The 18,161-nt window shown below is 43.7% G+C and overlaps 1 protein-coding gene across 3 annotated transcripts; it reads right to left on the reverse strand.

The window, feature by feature from the left end:
- Positions 1-4,340: 4,340 nt before the first annotated feature.
- LOC110987118 (monocarboxylate transporter 13-like) lies at positions 4,341-15,627 on the reverse strand. Of its 3 annotated transcripts, none has more exons than XM_087137434.1 (5): positions 15,233-15,620; positions 12,203-14,271; positions 10,474-10,611; positions 8,351-9,202; positions 4,341-7,546 (listed from the first exon to the last, which is right to left on the reverse strand). In XM_087137434.1, the coding sequence occupies exons 2-5, from the start codon at positions 12,402-12,404 to the stop codon at positions 7,422-7,424; spliced, it is 1,317 nt and encodes a 438-aa protein (XP_086993560.1). In that variant the 5' UTR covers positions 12,405-14,271; positions 15,233-15,620; the 3' UTR covers positions 4,341-7,421. The 3 variants fall into 3 exon arrangements, with proteins under 3 accessions (XP_086993560.1, XP_086993559.1, XP_022105259.2); XM_087137433.1 differs by having other exon boundaries at positions 12,203-12,411; positions 15,237-15,619; XM_022249567.2 differs by lacking the exon at positions 10,474-10,611 and having other exon boundaries at positions 12,203-12,411; positions 15,237-15,627.
- Between the last annotated feature and the right edge of the window lie 2,534 nt (positions 15,628-18,161).

Raw genomic sequence — 18,161 nt, forward strand, 5'->3', positions numbered from 1 at the left:
CAGAAAATAGAAGCCGGCTACTACAGTTGTCGGCACAATTCAGAATCACCTCGGACACGCTGTATTGACAGAATATTTTTCGGCATTCCCGCATTTGCGTCGTTATTATCATCCCAGAGTCAACACCACTTGTTAAATTGACTTCTGTTGTGGGCATAATTGCTCCCCGATAAACCGAGAGTCGCCGGGAAACCAGGGAGGGGTGCAATTTGCCGAGTAAATCAGCCCCTATAGTAGGGCCTTTTTTCGGCACAATGTATCTATCGCGCGGACTCTGGCCTGGTCATTAATTTCAGCTATGGCATGAATAGAAGCTTCAGTTGGGTTAGTTGGAGGTGAGCGATGGAAGTGAGCGATCATACCCGTCAAAACGTCGGAATAAGGTCCATCTAAGTGTGTGTGAGTGGGGGGGGGGGGCTTTTTCAAGAGTCCCTTGAAAACGTTTTGGCACTTAAGTTATTTCACCATTCCTATTATCAGATTTTAATAATTTTGCTTGCGTGTCGTCGGCACGCCAGAACGCCTTCTCTACCAGATGTACGTTTTCTGTATACCGTTAAGCATTCTTTACCAGTCTTTAAATCACCGTATCACACGAATTGTGGAAGCGTGGGTTACATTTCCACGCATTTAGAGTAATGTTTAGTAGGAGACCCAAATTCTCACAAAAGAGTTGGAAATTAGGGCAAAGTCTGCATAAAGCAACATTTTGACAAGGCAATTAGTGAAGTGATAATAAATACGCGTCGGGTAATACAACCAGACAGCCAGACGGGTGTCTGTCTAGCCATTAATAAGAGGGTACATCGCTGCTAGTACGACTATGGTAACTATAAACATAAAAACGTCATGATTAAAAAAATTGCCACAGAAAAAGATTTTTGAATATTACAAGGCCGATCCAGCCTAACCCCAATTTTCTCTTAAATACATAAGAATACACAACCATACAAATATGACAGTAAAATCGATGACTAGATGAGATATGCCACGTCTATCTTGTCCAAATATCAAAACTGCTCAAACAATACCTTCTGTGATCACGAATTCAAACGGATTGCCGTTACCGATTCTTTCTGCGTTCAAATCGTCGGCTGCAGAGGCCACTGACAAAGTTTCTGCTGCACAGCGCCTTCCCAAGTGGCTTCAGAGGAGGCAAGTTTCGTTGCTGACCAAAGCCAAGACTTCCAGACGCAACTTTACATTCTTATTTTCGGCTTTGCACACCATCTTGTCAGTGGAGGGCACACCCTGTCATAAGCAACGTTCAGTCTTAGACCTTCGACCCCTTGGGAGACTTACCCGCATCGCATGCGGTATAGCGTGCTCGGAAAGTCATCAGTTCTGTCCGGAAACTTTTTTTATTTCTAAATGTCACACTGTTACTTCTCGAGGAGTTACATGAGCAAGTCGCGTGTGAATTCATCGTGTTTCATCTCCAGAACAAAATGTCTTGATCGTTGACGAAAAATATTGACTTACAGAAGTCCTGCTGTCCCCGTTCAATCCAATGGATGGAAATCGTGGAACTGCATGAACAGCTACCCTGTACTGGCACACATTCTCCTCTGACACTTAGCTAGTTCGCTGCTGAAGTTTACAAAGCACGTTTTTTTAACATTGGGAGAAAACACTCACACAAAAAAAACACTCATAAAAATGCTAAAATCTGCCTAACGAATCATCAATCACCACAAGCACATGTTGTTCACTACGTTTCGGCTATCGTGTGCATAATGTTCGTAACAATGGCCGTCGGAACCGGGGGACAGGGGCCTGTCTTAACACATTAATTGAGAGCAAAAATCATGCTTTGCCTAGACATATGGAAGCGTTGATGCTTCTCATTCAAAGTTGGTTTTACTTGCTCGTTGAATTAGTCGAACAAGAAATAAAATCCACGGCATATAGACTCATTGTGCAATCATGTGCGTCGATGCCATACCTTGTCACGAGGTGGATCATAGTTACTGATCACCGTACCCGCGATGATGAATAGTGAATAATTGTGGATAAGTCTGAGTTTCCCAGAACCGACGTGGGTGTGCACGCTCAAGGGTTAGTGAGCGGTGAAACTTGTCACTATGATCAATCAGTTTTCCATTGACAAAGTATTTTTTTCTACCATGAAAGTTCCACTTATGGGTATCTCTGTCATGTGGTTACCTTTTACTGACGATTTTAAGAATGTATGGGGTGAGAATTTATAAAACACAAATTCTCACCACATCCTTTTTTAAAGATAATTATCTTTCACTGTATTTTCAAACAAAGCAGTGCAGTAAACAAAACTCTGTATTACACTCGATTGGCCAGTCAAATAGCCAACCAACCAGTCAATCAACCAGTCAGTCAGCTTGCCAGCTGGCAACCAGCCATTCAATCTGCCAAGTAGGCGGCCAGCTTCTGAAACAATGCATTCTGTGATCACGAATTCCAACGGATTACCGTAACTGAGAGTCAGGCTATGTCCAAATGGTCGGCGGCGCCAGCCACAACAATGCTTCTGTGGCAAAGCAGCTTCGCAAGTGGCTTCAGAGGAGGCAGGTTTCATTGCAAACTACCTCCAAGACTTCCAGACGCAACGTCATATTCTGATTTTCAGCTTTGTACATCTTCGTGTCAGTGAAGGGCACACCCTGTCATTAGCAACGTTCAGTATCAGACCTTCGACCCTTTGGGAGACAACCAGACAATCGACCGGTCAAACAGCCAACCAACCAGCCGATAAACCAGTCAACCAACCAGCATGGCAGCCAATCATTCAGTCAGCCAATCAACCAGCCAGACAACCAGCCAGGTAGCTGGCCAACCAGTCAGGCGCCCATTAAGCCAATTAGCCATTAAAATTAATGCCTGAAAAAACTGGCGATTGTTAATGGTGGTAATGATTTTCGTACACCCCAACGACGGATGCAGACAATGTGCACTTCCACGCTTTGCCAGGCACATGCACGCCGGCAAAAACACCGACCTCACTTGTCTGCCACTTTGTGAAAAATATGCTATACTGAAAATTAGAACTTTATGTTATGATCAGTTAAAAATTTAAATGTGGTTTGCTTCCGCACGTTAACGTCACTTGACAAAGCACAATATTTTTTAAGCACCTGTATCAATAACCACTTTCTTATCGCTAGGAATCTCTTCTCCCAAAACTAAAAGTCATGCGCGTGCAAGGTTTTGCCTTGATCGGGGCCGGCGAGGTTATGGCAAGGTTAAGAATTGTTTCTTGTTTTAGTACCACCGTTGGACTATGAGTAACGGGCTTATCATGTTTGCTATTGCTTATTTTGGCGCATATTCAGCCCTGCCGGTCAGGGGTGCTTCGGCGGTACAACAGCTTATACAAAATTTGGCCGGGAGCGCAAGGCCCATCCCAAAGCGGCCGGAGGGGAAATAGTGACATTCTGTTCTCCTCCGGAGAGCCGCCTTCACGCGTGATCGAGCCCCCTCAATGAACCCAGCCGAAATGCACACCGTCCAGGCAGTTACTGTGACGGGGTAACAGCGTTCCCCGAGACGGCGGAGGGCTGAAGCGGACCACGGTATAATAATAAGCCGATTTCCGGCCGGCAGTTTCCCCCCATATTTTATTCGATCTATTCATGGACTGCGTATTTTAGTGATTAAAAATAAAAGTCACTGTTGTATCGATTTCCGGGGCTCTAGTTCATCGAGAGTTCAGGAACAAAACCATAGAAATGATTTGTAGTTTCCACAGCGACTGGTTTCAGTGTTCAGCATTGTACACGATGCATGTAAGCCGAGGTCTACAGAGAAGATTTCAACGAGTTAAATATTCTTATAAGATACTCAAGGGTCAAGGCGCATTGACAAAGAATGGATTGAAAAACACCCATCCAAACAAGTTCAAAAATGAATGAAGTTTAAAAATGAAAAAAAAAAAGATGTCATGAAAAAAGAATGTCAATTTATCCAAAACGAGTAAAGGAAAATATTAAGTTACACAACAGTAGTGAACAGCCCAAGCTTAACACCGACCGGAATCCAAGAAGTGTCATAATCCGATCGAGAGTTTTTCTCACTGAGAGAAATTCTCAAGAAAGCATGACGTTCTTGAATGAACTATATATGAAACTTAAGTTTACGAAAGGTCGCGACAAAATCTGCTCTCACGTTCATCGCTCTGCATTACTGTTTTGTTTTTTTTATTTTTCTTCCCAGCAAACTGCAGGTACACCATGGTAAGTTTTCCTCCTCAAATCCAATTTCTCAAATACTCGTTAATTACGACGGTACTTACCTTATTCTTGAAATCTTACTCTCTTTTTCTGTACCAAGCTTAGAGCTAATATAGCTCTTTGATACCAAGTCAATATATGCATACGGAAGCCTAAAGTGGCCGTCTGCGTTTCTCCTGTTCCCGCTAGCATCCATCAATGTTCTGTAATCTGCATTTATGTTTTTTTCCTCACGTGCATAGCCAATATGTACGGAAGCTCAACGTGGCCAGCCGTGTTTTGGCATTTCTTCAATAAATTATTGCGGGAAGACGAATTGGTTTCTCTCCACGATGTCCTCGGAAAGAAGATCTCTTGACATAATATTAAAGTGTCTTTCTCAGAATCCCATCACAGAAAAACCGTCTCTCTCGGATGCAGAAGGAAGCGTTAAAGTTCTCGAGTATTTCCGTCTTGACGAGACGTTTATCGGGGAAACGGGAATGGTCATTTTATTTTGCCTTTGGCATATTTTCTTATGTCTTGCGCACGCTTGACGCAAGGTTTGTCGAGTTTAGTACCCCTCTCTTAAAATATCTAATTTTCGACCCAGGATGCCAAAAATTGCGGAAGTACAAATGGCCGTCAGTGCAAATGAGAGGATATGTCTTAGAAAAATGTACATGAAATTTCATACATGACGTGTAGCGCGTCATTCCTAATAACAGTTTTTCAGAAACGCGTAAAGCAGGGTTAGCCTATTGCGGTAATCTTTGTATCAAATCATATAATTCCGTCTTGTAACAAGATATTTCAGACTGAAATCCCATGTATCGAATTTCCAAGATACATTATCTCAATAATGTGGATGGTCATTTAAACCTGTGCTAAACATCACGTTCCTCTTCATTTTAATCACAGGTTTTGCCTTTACACCAACGTATATTCATAACACTGTATGCTCAGTGCTCGTCCGAGAGTGTGTGAAAAAAATCGCGGGCTTAAATTAAGCTTAACCAGGAAGTTGTGGGTTCGATTCTTACCCGCGTAAGCTTGTGAATTTTTTCAAAAGCTCTCGGACAAGCACCGAGTATACGTACTGCAAAAACTGGAGTGTTAAATTTGACACCCTCGGTATTATCAGCGGACTACACCAAGACTTTTCACTGGTGTTAAAAAGTTGGTATCAATTTTAACACCCTCCAGTGCATTGTAACACCTATTGGTATGTAAAGTAACACCAGCAGTGTTCAAGTAACACCCTATGGTGTGGTGATCTGATAACACCAAAAAGTGTTGTTTTTAACACCGCAGTTTTTGCAATGCAATGTTATGAATATACGCCGGTGTAAGGGCAAAACCGGTAATTAAAAGCAACATCTCCCCAAGGCGAGTGCATCTTGAAATCACGATCCCTAATACCTAAAGGCTAAAAAATATGTAGCAAGTCTGACTTAACTGAGGCAAAGCCTGCTCGGGTATCTAGTGTTATATTTACGGATATCAGTGTTCCTCACAAAATTAGTATTGTTATTATTATTATTTTGATATATTATTCTGCTGTTTATTTTTATTATCATGCATTGCAGCAACAGCTGAAATTACATTGTTTACAGTTTAAAATGTATCAAAAAGAAGAGTGTATGACAAAAAATGCAATTAGAATAGGAAAACATATAGCTACATCAAATGAATTACAATCCGCTCCCAGCGGAACAAAACAGGTTTTTTTTAGTACTCACCGCGTAGTCGCGCCATGAGGCGCGCAAGTGTATGCGCGTTAGACGCGGAGCACGCTGAGTACGCGTAACTAAGTTATTCTGCCTTGTATGGTCTTTGCGTACATGCAGAACGCGTGCAAGAACCCGCTTGTAACCACTAGTCTTTGTTTTCGCCGTGCAATTCAGCTCGGGGTGCATACAAAAGGCTAATTAAAAAAGTAGACATTTAAAATCCACTAAAAAAGACATCACACAGATTTATAGTGGATGCGTTTGATTAGCTTACACGTGTAAGTTAAACTTACACGAGAGCGTTCGTTTAGCCATCACGTGATCCTCGTGCCTGCCCTGGTGTCAGCCACCACAACCCCGGCTAGTGAGCAGGTCTCTGGAGGCTGCCCAAGTGTAATGACGTCACGGATGGACTGTTCGAGCATGGACGGACGTACATGATGGAACGTGGCGGGGACTTGACCTTTTTCCCAGAATGCCTTGGCGAATACACTGCAGCGTTTGATTAGCCTCATTTCTAAGCTTCCCTTGCAAGTAACACTGGTGTATTCAGGGAAGCTAGTCGAACGCACCCATAGTAAATTACCATATAAGCAATAGAATTAAAAACAGACAATAGAACACACAGTTTACGACTTAACATTTAGCATGTGAATAAGATATGAGATAGGGCTAGTCTGCATTCGGTTGGTTCTACATCTGATTTGCAGATATTTGCTGATACTCCGTAGAGACTTTGGATTTCAGTTGTGAGCGTGTGCCGTCTAAATGTTTGAATACGGGCGTTTCACAGTAGTGCGCCTCCAAGAGTTTGCAGCGCGTTAAGCATTATTCACAAGGCGCGAAATCTGTCGACCCTTTCCAAACGTGCTTTGGATCGATAGATTTCGCGCACTGTGATTGGTCATGTCAACGCATTTCAAAGTCTTATAGGTGCACTGTTATGAAACGCCCGTGTCTTTTTCCATGAACGATATACACAATGATTCTCTTCGATTTTCCAAGGATTTTCCAAAAATCAGATTTTAAAGCAACAATTAACCAACAAGCAGACAAATCGGAACTAAGCAGTTTTGTAGTGACTGGTTTATTTTATCCGCCCCGAGCTGAAGTGCACCCCAATCGGCGAAAAGAAATTTAAAGACAGGTGGTTACAAGCTGGTTACTTCTTGCACGCGTTCTGCGTGTACACAAACTGCATACATGCCGGAGTAGATTAGTTCCGCGAACTCAGCTTGCTCCGCGTCTAACATGTATATGCTTGCACGCCTTAATGTGGCGGTGCGTACCAAAAACACGCCCTCTTTTGTTCCGCTCGGAGCGGATATTACTTGGTTTTATTTTTGCCCAGGGTTTTGTCTTATTTTATACATATAGTCATCTATAAAATGCGGCCTACAGACATGAATATGGCGCTATATATAACTTAGGAGATCGGTATGAGCATGACCCCTAGGTAGGCCAAAAAGAAAGAGGGCGCTTCAGTTGAACCACGGTGATAAGTTCAAGAAGTCGGACACAGCCATTCAGTAAATCTTATTGCCAGCATGAACGGTACCACAGCAAAGGACAAGCCTCCGTACATCAGAAACACGACCTCGTAATTGTTGGTCATGTCGTACGTCCAACCTGCATGGGAAATCAAAATCAAAAAGTTACAAGGAACAGGCGCTACAATGTGAACAAAATTTGCAAAAATGTCATGCCCTTAATACTCAATTTGTTTTTTTTTTCAGAAATGAAGAAGCTGTCGTAACGCTTGTGAGCCAGCGAGGTGCAGTTCCCATCAAGAGTCTCTACCGCTAGGAAAATTGCGCCCTCTCTTGGTCCCGCTCGTGCCTCATACTTGGCTCTTCTACCCCAATGTACAAGCGCCACTGTCAGTTTTGAAATAAGCTATGAAGCAGCTGGTGTGACACATTCAGGGACGGACCCAGGGAGCCTGGGGGCACACCCGTGTCAAGAACAGGGCCGCCCGAACTCGACCAATACGGGCGATTGACAATAGCGTGCCACCAAGAGTTTGCAATACATTGGCCAATCACAACACACGAAATTTGTCGACCCTTTCCAAACGCACATTGGGTCGACAAATTTCGGCACTGTGATTGGCCAACGCGTTGCAAACTCTTGGTGGCGCACTATTGTGAAACGGCCGTATTTCATGAAGTCACTTCCCACATCAGATTCTCGTGATGCGCGTCGACTACGCCATATTTCGAAAATACATGTATTGGATCAATATGACAAGGAACCATTGCAAAAGAAGAAAGAAACATAATCCCTCTATTGTCTTGGAGGGTGCAACGGGCGCGTGCACAAGCCCGGTTGCAAAACCTCCCACAGGCTGTCTCTTCTTTGCTGATGAGGGCGCACCTTAATTAAGGGCGCATTGGCCTATTGAAAGCAAGTCGGGGCCAACCATAAACTTACCCGAAACAGCCCCTCCAAAAATCTGTCCAGCACCCAAAGATAGGTACTGCCAACCGAGGGCCGCCATCCGTCGCTCTTCAGCTATGAGGTCATGTGTTATGGCGAACGTGAGAGGGTAGGTGTAACCAATGGCAAGTCCTGTCAAAGTGGCTAGACCACTCAGGGCAGCGAAAGAAGACACGGCTAGAAGGTCGATCATGCACGACACGCCGCACAGGAGACATGCTAGACTAAACAGGTCCATGGAATTGATGAGTCGGTGGTCAGTCAGGAAGCCACTCGTCAAACGTCCAAGAAGCGAACCCAACCCAGCGAAAGTTGACAGGAACGAGGATTTTTGATTGCCGTAGCCCAAGACCACCGCATGCGGAACGAGAAAGAGCTGCCAACCAGAGTAGACCGCGCCCGCGAGGAAAGACGGTATTTGGAACAAGGAAAATCGGGGCTCAGTTATGAACAACTTGGGGTCAAAACGATCAAACACAGTACGGCAGACCGCCTTACACTTCCCACCAATCGCTCCTAGTACACCATCAGTGTTTTCCGTTGCCTCGTCAGCGTCCACGTCATCTTCGCGTGGAGCCTGCCGATAGCCCGTTGTGGAGTGAAACGATGCTTTATGGGGTCTGAGGAGAGCACCAAGGACGCAGATATTGAAGGTAACAGCACCCAGGAGAAAAAGGGCACCCCTCCATGTGTACAACGCAACCAACCATTCGGCGAAGGGCGGGATTACCATCATACCGAGGGTGCCTGCTGCAAGTGCGACGCCATTCGCGGTAGCAAAGCTATCAGGAAAATAGTCCATCAACGGCTTGAACGCAGACACAATAACAAAGGTTTCTCCAGTACCTGTGAATGATAAAAAGAAGGATGCTTTTGTATAGCTGGGTATAAGTCAATCATTTGGGCGTCATAAAGACGTTACACAACAGTAACCGCGTTGCAACAATCAGTCGGTTTTTTCGGTTCCAGTTTGATACAATTATTTTATTTTATATCTGTTCATCCGACAGCACATTCAGCGCCAATTACAGGATGAAGTGATAATTAAGAAGGCAACGAGGAAACGTTCAGTTTTAGAAGTGGGACGAAAAGCCCGGATTAATACTCAAGGGGAACCCACAGAGTCAGGCAGGGACTAGTGAAAACCCAATCCACATGCTAACCAATGCAAGGTGGGATTCGACCCCGGGTTGCAGTGGGGGGGGGGGCTGAAGGCGAGGAATGAACCACTGCACCAATCTGAACCCTCATTTGGTACAGCATACAGGTGTCCACATAATGATTTCTTCAGAGCCTTCTCGTAAGGTGTCAAAATTGAGGTGTAAAATGGGCATGGTCAATGTTCATTGTCAAGACTGCACGTGTAGGACATGGCCTAGCATCAAACACGACTGACTGAAGGGGATCTTGGGAACTACGGTGGTCAGTAGGATCACGTGCTCAAAAACGCGATGGGTCTTATATTGTCATCTTCCGACCACGAACTTATAATGGGCCACAAATGAATGTGGGCCACAAAGCTTTTTGCCTGGAGGAGGCAACTTGTAAACATTACGATTTTCATTTATAATTGCACCCTACGGCATGCGCACAACAGCCACGTGGCACGGACGTAAATGACTATTAATGTTTCTTAGACTAAACTTAATAAGCCTTGTTATAATTTGATTCACAAGAACAGTAAATACTCAGTCATTGGTATACATAACTAGCTTCCCATGATAGGTTCTGTGCCTCATTAACAAGATATCAATTTATAAACTACACTTGATGGCCCCATTTTGGATTTTCAACGTATATTACTTATGTTTGGGATTTTGAACACACTTTGCTTACTGTAGTCATTTGTAGTGCAGTAGAAAACGTAGGGCAGCGTGTCAATGTTCAATCATTTCTCAGTGATTAATAAAAATAACGCCGAATGGGGGCGCCAGCAGGTACCGGTGTATGCCCGGGATGTCAGCCAAAAGCGACTCAAAGAAAATATCTCAAGAAATTATACAACAAAGATGTCATGACGTCCTTAGAACATTCCAATTGGATAAACACAGAATCTATGCAAAATCGCACCACCCCATGAAACCTAGTGACTCTCAAAACGGATAACAAGCGTTTACTTGATAAGGCTAGCCATAAGGTAAGATGAAGGACAGAGGCTGACGTAGCGGCTCCAAGGGTACCAACAGCCATCACAGCGCCACCAGCGATGACAAGAATCCTGGGCCCACATGGTGTTAGAGCGCTGGCAAGAGGTGCTGTAGAAACAGTTTTAGAGACAAGTAAACAGTTACGTCCGAACTTGGATCGACGTCTCCAAGCTGCGAAGAGTTTACATGTGGCCTTTCAAATGTTCCAGAGTGCTGTACAGTTGAATCAGTTATATCTCTGGAAAGCCTGCTAAAACCTTAGCATTAAGAGGTGAACCTAACGAATTAAAGTTTCTATATCCCTCCAGGTGGCCCTAGATGGACAGCACCAATCGTCAACATTGACGCCAATATTCACGACCAAATTCACTACTCGCTCTCCAGTCGCGAATATTGCTGCGAAAGTGTTTCCAGCAAGCTACGCGGAGATGAAGTGTTCGCGCGCACGCGCAACGACCTACATTTTTCGGCTTGATCTTAAGTCGTTATTCTGCTGGGCAGTTTCGGTACAATGCAGGGGGACAACGTTAAAAAGCGATCACTGTGTCTATAGCCGACAACTCCTCTCTCTACCTGGCTTACTGGAAACAAAATCGCTTCAACATTTGCGACCGGGATACAACGAGTCGTGAATTTGGTCGCAAATAAGCGTCAATATTGACGATTGGTGATGTCCCTCAAGGGCCACCATACTATGTCTCCCTGTGGAGTGCTGATCTTATACCCAGACACGGGTTGATAACTCGAGAAAATCCAGCCACATTTAAATGCCTCCCTAATGACCAATGTCTCCCTAAGGTTGAAAAAAATTACCACAAAGTGTCTCCCAAATGACCCATTTGTGATAATAATAGCAATACTAACACAGTGTTTAGGCTTATAATAACGATGCCGTATTTTGTAGCTTTGACCTCCTGACAACTGGACTTACTCCGAGATCGGAGAGAGAAAGTCTGTAGGAAATTTACCGAGAAAGCGAGTGCCTCGATCTGCCGTGAGAGATTCTCGGATTGGTTTCCTAAATCTGAGTATACAACTACTGACCTGGCAACTACTTAATAAACCTAAATATGTATCATACAAATGCAGAACAAACAGGTTTAGGAGAAGCCTGATTCCTTATCTTACAAACCTAATGAACACTTAAATTAGAAATCTTGATTTTGTTATCTCATTTTTTTCGTGAATGATGATGTCGTTCCTCTCGAATCTTGCCTCTTTCTATTTCTTTCTCTCTTCATTCTGGTTGTAAGTGGTCAGTTGGTCTGTGGGTTTTATTTACGTGAAACTACATCGATTCAAACAATGCAAGTTTTAGTTGTACAATTTGACGTATTAGTGTGAGACTTGTCAAAGAGGTCACAGTTCAGTTTTTACTGCAATGATGTCTTTTGTTATTATAAACCATTCATAAAATAGTTTTGTGCCATCTATGAGTTCCAAAAAGGAAAATTTTGATCGAAATGTGAGACGAACATCCCTTTCAGAATAAGACAACAAAACGAACCGCAACCTTTTCAATTCTATGACATTTAGCCGACTACACCAAGCTCTCGCGAAAGCCCAACGATCCAACAAAATATAAGTCTGTGTGGTAACACATATCAGATCAGTGAATGCTGTTTGCAGTGACATGTCTCACTATCTTGTTTAAACTCGATTTCCCTGGCTAATAGTTCTAGTTGGACATTGAACTTACCGAATACTGAGCAAAGACTACCGTAAATGCCGGTCGCTGTTCCCACGGCAGCCACAGACGCGTCAAGGTCGTTGACGAAGTACGGGATGAACACACCCATAGCCTTAAAGAGGCCGAGAGTAAGGAAGGACAGAGATGCTTTCGAGAAAAGAATCATCCACCGCCATGACAAACTGCGAGACTGCCCATCGGTCATCTCCATATTGCACCTGCGTCACCAAAATTAAATGTACAATCCCAAAAAACTTGTTTTGATCTGCATCAACATGATGACGTCTTTCCAATGCATGTATGCATTGAGTTAATTGTTCGTAAATCAAGTTACATAACACTTACCAGCCAGCATTCACACTGCACATTGCAGGGAAGAAAAGGGCCTCAAATCATTACGTGTGCGGACCGAATAACAATTTTGCATTGCTCAAAATATTCTCTGCAATTAGAGAATTTTGTGGTCCGTGGAGAGGAGGATTTGTTAAAAAAGCAGAAGGGTGAAAACCACCAAAAAGACAAAAACGGAGCTTTCCAAATAGCTCCAGTTTGCAATGGAGTAAACATCAGTTTTCAAAATGGCGAAGGGCTTCGGGTTTATTTTTAAGGTCGATCATCTTTGGATGGAATTGTCTCCGAAAATCATTGTCAACCCGACAAAAAAGAAAGAATAGCAAAGGAAAGCTTCAAATTGTTGTGTGTGTGCAACACGAGAGAAAATTCTGAACATATTCCAGATTTCGAGAAGAAGTATTTATCAATGTTGTCCATAGTAGCCGTAATCACCGGTGTGCAGCCTGCCGTGCATTTTTAGCCCGTGTACCGAGCGGTCAAAATCGCCATTCTACCTCGCCAGAGCCCACAACTGGGTGCGACCTCGCTATTCAATTTGTTCCATTGTTAAGTGACAAGGTGTGTTTTGCCTAACGACGTTTCATTTTTTGTGCCTGTTTGCTGAACCCCAAACACGGGAAATTCGTTGTCTTTGGTCGGAAGCATACCAACGCATCAATACAAGACAGTGCAAGGTCGTTATGAAGCCGAATAGCCTACGCTTCCTCCAGCCCGTAACACCAGTGGCGTCGTATCCAAGTTTGGGGGGTTAGGTTCAAAATGTAATATGTCAACCGCTCCAAGAAAGGTGTCAGTGCCATTTCTACAATGTTGTAGTTTTTCTTTGAAAGCCCTCGCTCCCGCCTGTTGGATACACTATTGACTCTATTCTTTTGGTATGTGACAGGTATGCCCACGAAGAAGTTTGCGTTTCACCAGAGAAATTCTCCTCACTCAAGGCCAACAGCGCCACTCTATGTTGTGACCCTCTTTTTCATAAGATAGACCTAAAGTCTACAGTAATAGTAGTTCGGTGTAGGGATATGAGAGAACCTATACAAGTCTCGGATGACTCAAGGTTTGTAACTCAAGCTTCACGGAAAATACATTGGGCTATGATACGGGGTTGCAGACCAGTATACGAGCTACACGATAGATAATAGCGAAATATCTGCACTTCGACAGTAACAACGATAAATTAGGAGGAATACACACACACATTTCTCAGGTGTTCAGAGACACATGCAAAAGTGGTGAGTCACATTCGCTCGTCCCGGAGCTACAGAGATTAGTTACACCGGCTACAGATTTTGGAAACAAAATGGCTGTTCACTATGTGTACAATGGGGCATGCAGCTTGTCTGTGCTAACTATCCGCGTGCACTGGCGCATACACCTGCCACTTTGTTTTCAATGATAATGGCCTGTTTGTTTCACACGGATCTGAATCTCGCTCAGCGATCCTATAGCTGGCTCACACCATCCATTTGGAGAGTTTTGATGTCTGTAAACCAACGGCAGATGGTGGATCGTGATCCAAATTCGTGTGAAACAAACATGGTCCAAATGGTGATACTTATGCTGAATCTATCTCGGCTCTGGCTCGAGCGAACGATTCCCCGTGCAGTCCGCCACCTAGAGGTTGCCACGGATACGCCCTTCTCTGGATTACAGTCGACAAAAGCATAGCTGTCTTGCATTTGACCGTATGTCAGTTGACAGCTTAAGGAAACTTTTGACACTTTCTATACAATGGAAAGAAGACAGGTAGATTGAATAAGAATTATTCAACCACTTCCTACAATGTACTGCGAAAAATGGCTGTTCCTTGGCTGGTTCTTGGTGGTGCACTGTATTGTAAATCGCCCACAGCCACAATTTGTTCCTGCTGTTCTTTCAAACTTCCTATATCGACGCAGCAAATAGGCCCCTACTGCTTAGAACAGTTTCAGAACAGGAATAAAGGCAAAATCGGCCAAGGACTGGAGTTTTCTATACAAAAATGCAACCACCCCGAAGCTTCAAGTGTATACATGTACGAGTGAGACAGCCACTGCAGCGCAACCGTCATGGGGTTTTGAATGGTCAACCATGGGTCAACTGTATTAATAATAAGCATGGAGGAATAACTTCTTTCCATGGTTGACCTGCCAAATAAGGAAAAAACACAACAATACAAACAGTGCCTGCAGCAATAACCCTCGTAACCACAAAGCGCATATACACTGGATCATGCGACTCTGGGTCGATTAAACGATGAACCTCGCAGGAACCATAGCGCTACTGGCAAGCCACTAGAATGACTATCAGATCGCAAACCAACCGTCACCCCACAAAACCCACATGGGCCCACTGAGCGATAATTGGCACACTTTGTATGTCTATATCATTGATAACATGCATACGTGTACATGGTATTGCACAATATTGAACACTCCTATATCGTTTCCAAAGACGACAAGAAAACAATACTAACCATCATACCAATAACTCGAGCTAAGTTCCCAGCCAACGCTCAAGAATTCCCACCCCAAAATATGATGTCACATTTCGTTTACAAATGTGTAGTTTGGGGCTCGATAGATCGTGTCCCACCATAATGCGCAAGAGTAAACTAAGATTGACGTTATTATGCTATAACTCAATTAATCGATTCGCAAAGTACATGTACTGTACTCCAACACAGAGCAAGGAACATGACTTCACCTACTGGTCGTTGTGTTGCTGCATTGGGCGCTTCCACATTCCAGTGAACTATAACCGTCCGCTTCCCTCATCACCACCCAGCAGTGTTGTAGGTCTCGAGACCTGGTCTCGGTCTCGAGACCTTTTTTGCGGTCTCGCCTTGTCAAAGTCTCGGTCTTGGGAGGGCCGGTCTCGGTCTCGAAAGCGCCGGTCTCGGTCTTGGTCTCGGTCTCGAAAGCGCCGGTCTCGATCTCGGTCTCGAATGCCATAGTCTCAGGTCACTCCCTCGAGGCCAGTCGAAATGCGCAACTAGCTACCACGCATGCACGCGGTTGCAAAAGGTAAACTTACCTCTGCTTGAGTCAAACCTTCAACCACTGATATAATTACAACACAGTAATGTTCATTTTTTTTTTGCAATAAACAATGATATCGATGCTGAAATGAAGACTAGTCAATGCAGCATGATGCAACCTTTTCCCAAGTTGTTGGTTTATTTCCAATCCAGAGTAGCCATCCTGCTTGCCACCATGGAGATGAGGTTGTAAGTAGCGGAATTCGCAAAGTAGACTGGTTCCCGTTCCCTACGTAATCTCCTGCTGAACGTAGGGCCGGGATGGGAACCAGTCTGTGTGTGCGCGCACGCTGTGAATGGGTGCCCGTGTGAAAGTGCTTTCATTCCGTCTTGTACGTGGTACGTGTTGTTCAAGCACTTCCGTTACGGTACATCTTGTTTGGATATTTGTTTTTCACTATTTTGCTTACAAAAGACAGTCTAAGGATATTTGTTTTAATGTTCACATCATATCATTTGGGACACTCGGGTTGAAAATGACCAGACCAAGGGTAAAAGTAAAGCAGTATCACTGATAAAAGAACTGAGACATTCTTTGACAAATATATGACCTATTTGTGTGTGTGTGCGTCTATGCTAATGTTTTTATTTTTTTTCATTTATACTTAATTGTACTGCCATGTGTTTGTCCCTATTTACCTTTTGGTAAAAACTTAACATTGGTTTATGGTTGGTCTCGGTCTCGCATGTTGTGGTCTCGGTCTCGACTTCCAAAAGTCTCGGTCTCGAAGTCCTGGTCTTGGTCTTGAAGTAGTGGGTCTCGGTCTCGTATACCTTGATCTCGGTCTCGGATAAAACACTACCACCCATCGTCTGAAGAGGGCGCTGGGAAGGGCTGATCAACTTCGTTCTCATGGGTATGATCTTGCCGCGCCATCTTGGTTCCCACCATGCCTTGCACGCTAGCGAGGTAACGCACTCAGCCCATGGAGTCGAGGTTGAAGGCTAATTTTGCTCGTCGCCCAGCGCCCAAACAGAAAGGGAATGGCTGATGGCCTCTTCAATGAACGAGACTGTGGTTGTTGCTAATACAATTTCAACTGACCCTTTTATACACGAATCAAACTCCCTTATAAATTCATATAATCGGGATTCTTAGCCAATCAAAGTGCTCCGTTCAATTTTGGTAGCAGGCCCCATAATGTTGTGCACAAAAGGGCTTGCAGATTGCTCAAGTCGCGGTAATCGGGCACCGCCGAACGCAAGGTTGTGCTGACCGTTCCCGCGTTATTAAACTGCTCCCCGAACCGCACTGCGTATACACGCATTGCAGGGAAAGTGGACTACACCCGGCCAACTGCCGACTTGATTTCAAGTCTACAGGTGAGGCGGTTACTTGACCAGACACTCGTTAACCATACGGAAAAGTCCTCAGCAGCTTGGCCACCCTCTCTTGAGCCTTCTCATTTGGAGACTTCGTTCGGACAGCTGTGTGCTGAAGGTTTAATTAATAGTGCAACAGAAATAGTGAAAAGAAATGCTGAGTGAATACCAAATATAGCCATAAAGTGGTTGCTAAGGTAATGAACTATTTCTTGTTCATTTTTACACTCAGTTTCCCTTAAGAATTTTCCCAGATCAAAGAGATACTGCCTATACGAACATTTATGTCGGTGGACTGCATGTATTCTTTGGGCCGAACTAAACCATTTCGATATTTACAACATATCGCCACTTTAAGATAAGTTACCTACCGGTACATCTTTATCTTAAAGTGTTAGCCGCAATGAATTTTCCTTCGACACACATTTTTTCTGCAGCTTTGTACTCATCTTCAATGTATGAAAACTCTTCAATATTCCTATTTGGTTAAATGCATTGAAAAGTGCACTGTTTTAAAACACTTAAAATCATTCGTGTTATCTTTGTAATAGGTTCCCTTCCCTTTAAGTGCTCGGTCCTGGTCTCAGCCGACGTGGTTGTCTTGTGGGTGGCTGTTTTATGGCAACACCACGCGTCTACGCACAATTTATTCAAATTCTTGCTTAGTTTAACCTGATGCAAAACACATCTTTATGTCCTCAGCCAGAACATCTGCTGTTCTACACCACAATACCAGAGCTGCATATATAGAGAGAAGCTGCACTAACTTCAGACTTTGAAACCAAAGTAGCTATTCATTATGGTGCAGTACAGAATGCAGTCCATGTGCACTGACACACAATCCAACATTTTGTTTCCAAAAGTTCAGACACTCTCTTTTTTTTTTGACTCGACATTTATTTCCGTTTTGCAAGTTTTATAGAGTTATACACAAGGTTAATAAAATTACTGAAAGATTTATGACTACAAAAGTGAAAGTTAAATAAGACCACGAGACATTGAAACAAAAGGGGGCAAATACGGAGGCATATTCAGAAGACAAAGTCTCATACAGAAATGCCTTATTATGACAACAAAAAGAACCAGACAAGGAAGACTGACAACAGATTATGCATAAAAAAGACAATTGCAGTACATTACAAAACAAGGACAAAACAAAACAAAGACGAACCAATAGACTGAGATGTAACAAACATTGGAAGTACAAACACTAGAGACGTTAGAAGAACAAAAGCAAGATTAGAATGATAAAAGAGAAGGAGCTACCTCAGA

Source organism: Acanthaster planci, linkage group LG05 (genome assembly GCF_054643075.1).
Source record: "Acanthaster planci isolate LZ-2023a linkage group LG05, COTS_SCS, whole genome shotgun sequence".
NCBI lineage: Eukaryota > Metazoa > Echinodermata > Asteroidea > Valvatida > Acanthasteridae > Acanthaster > Acanthaster planci.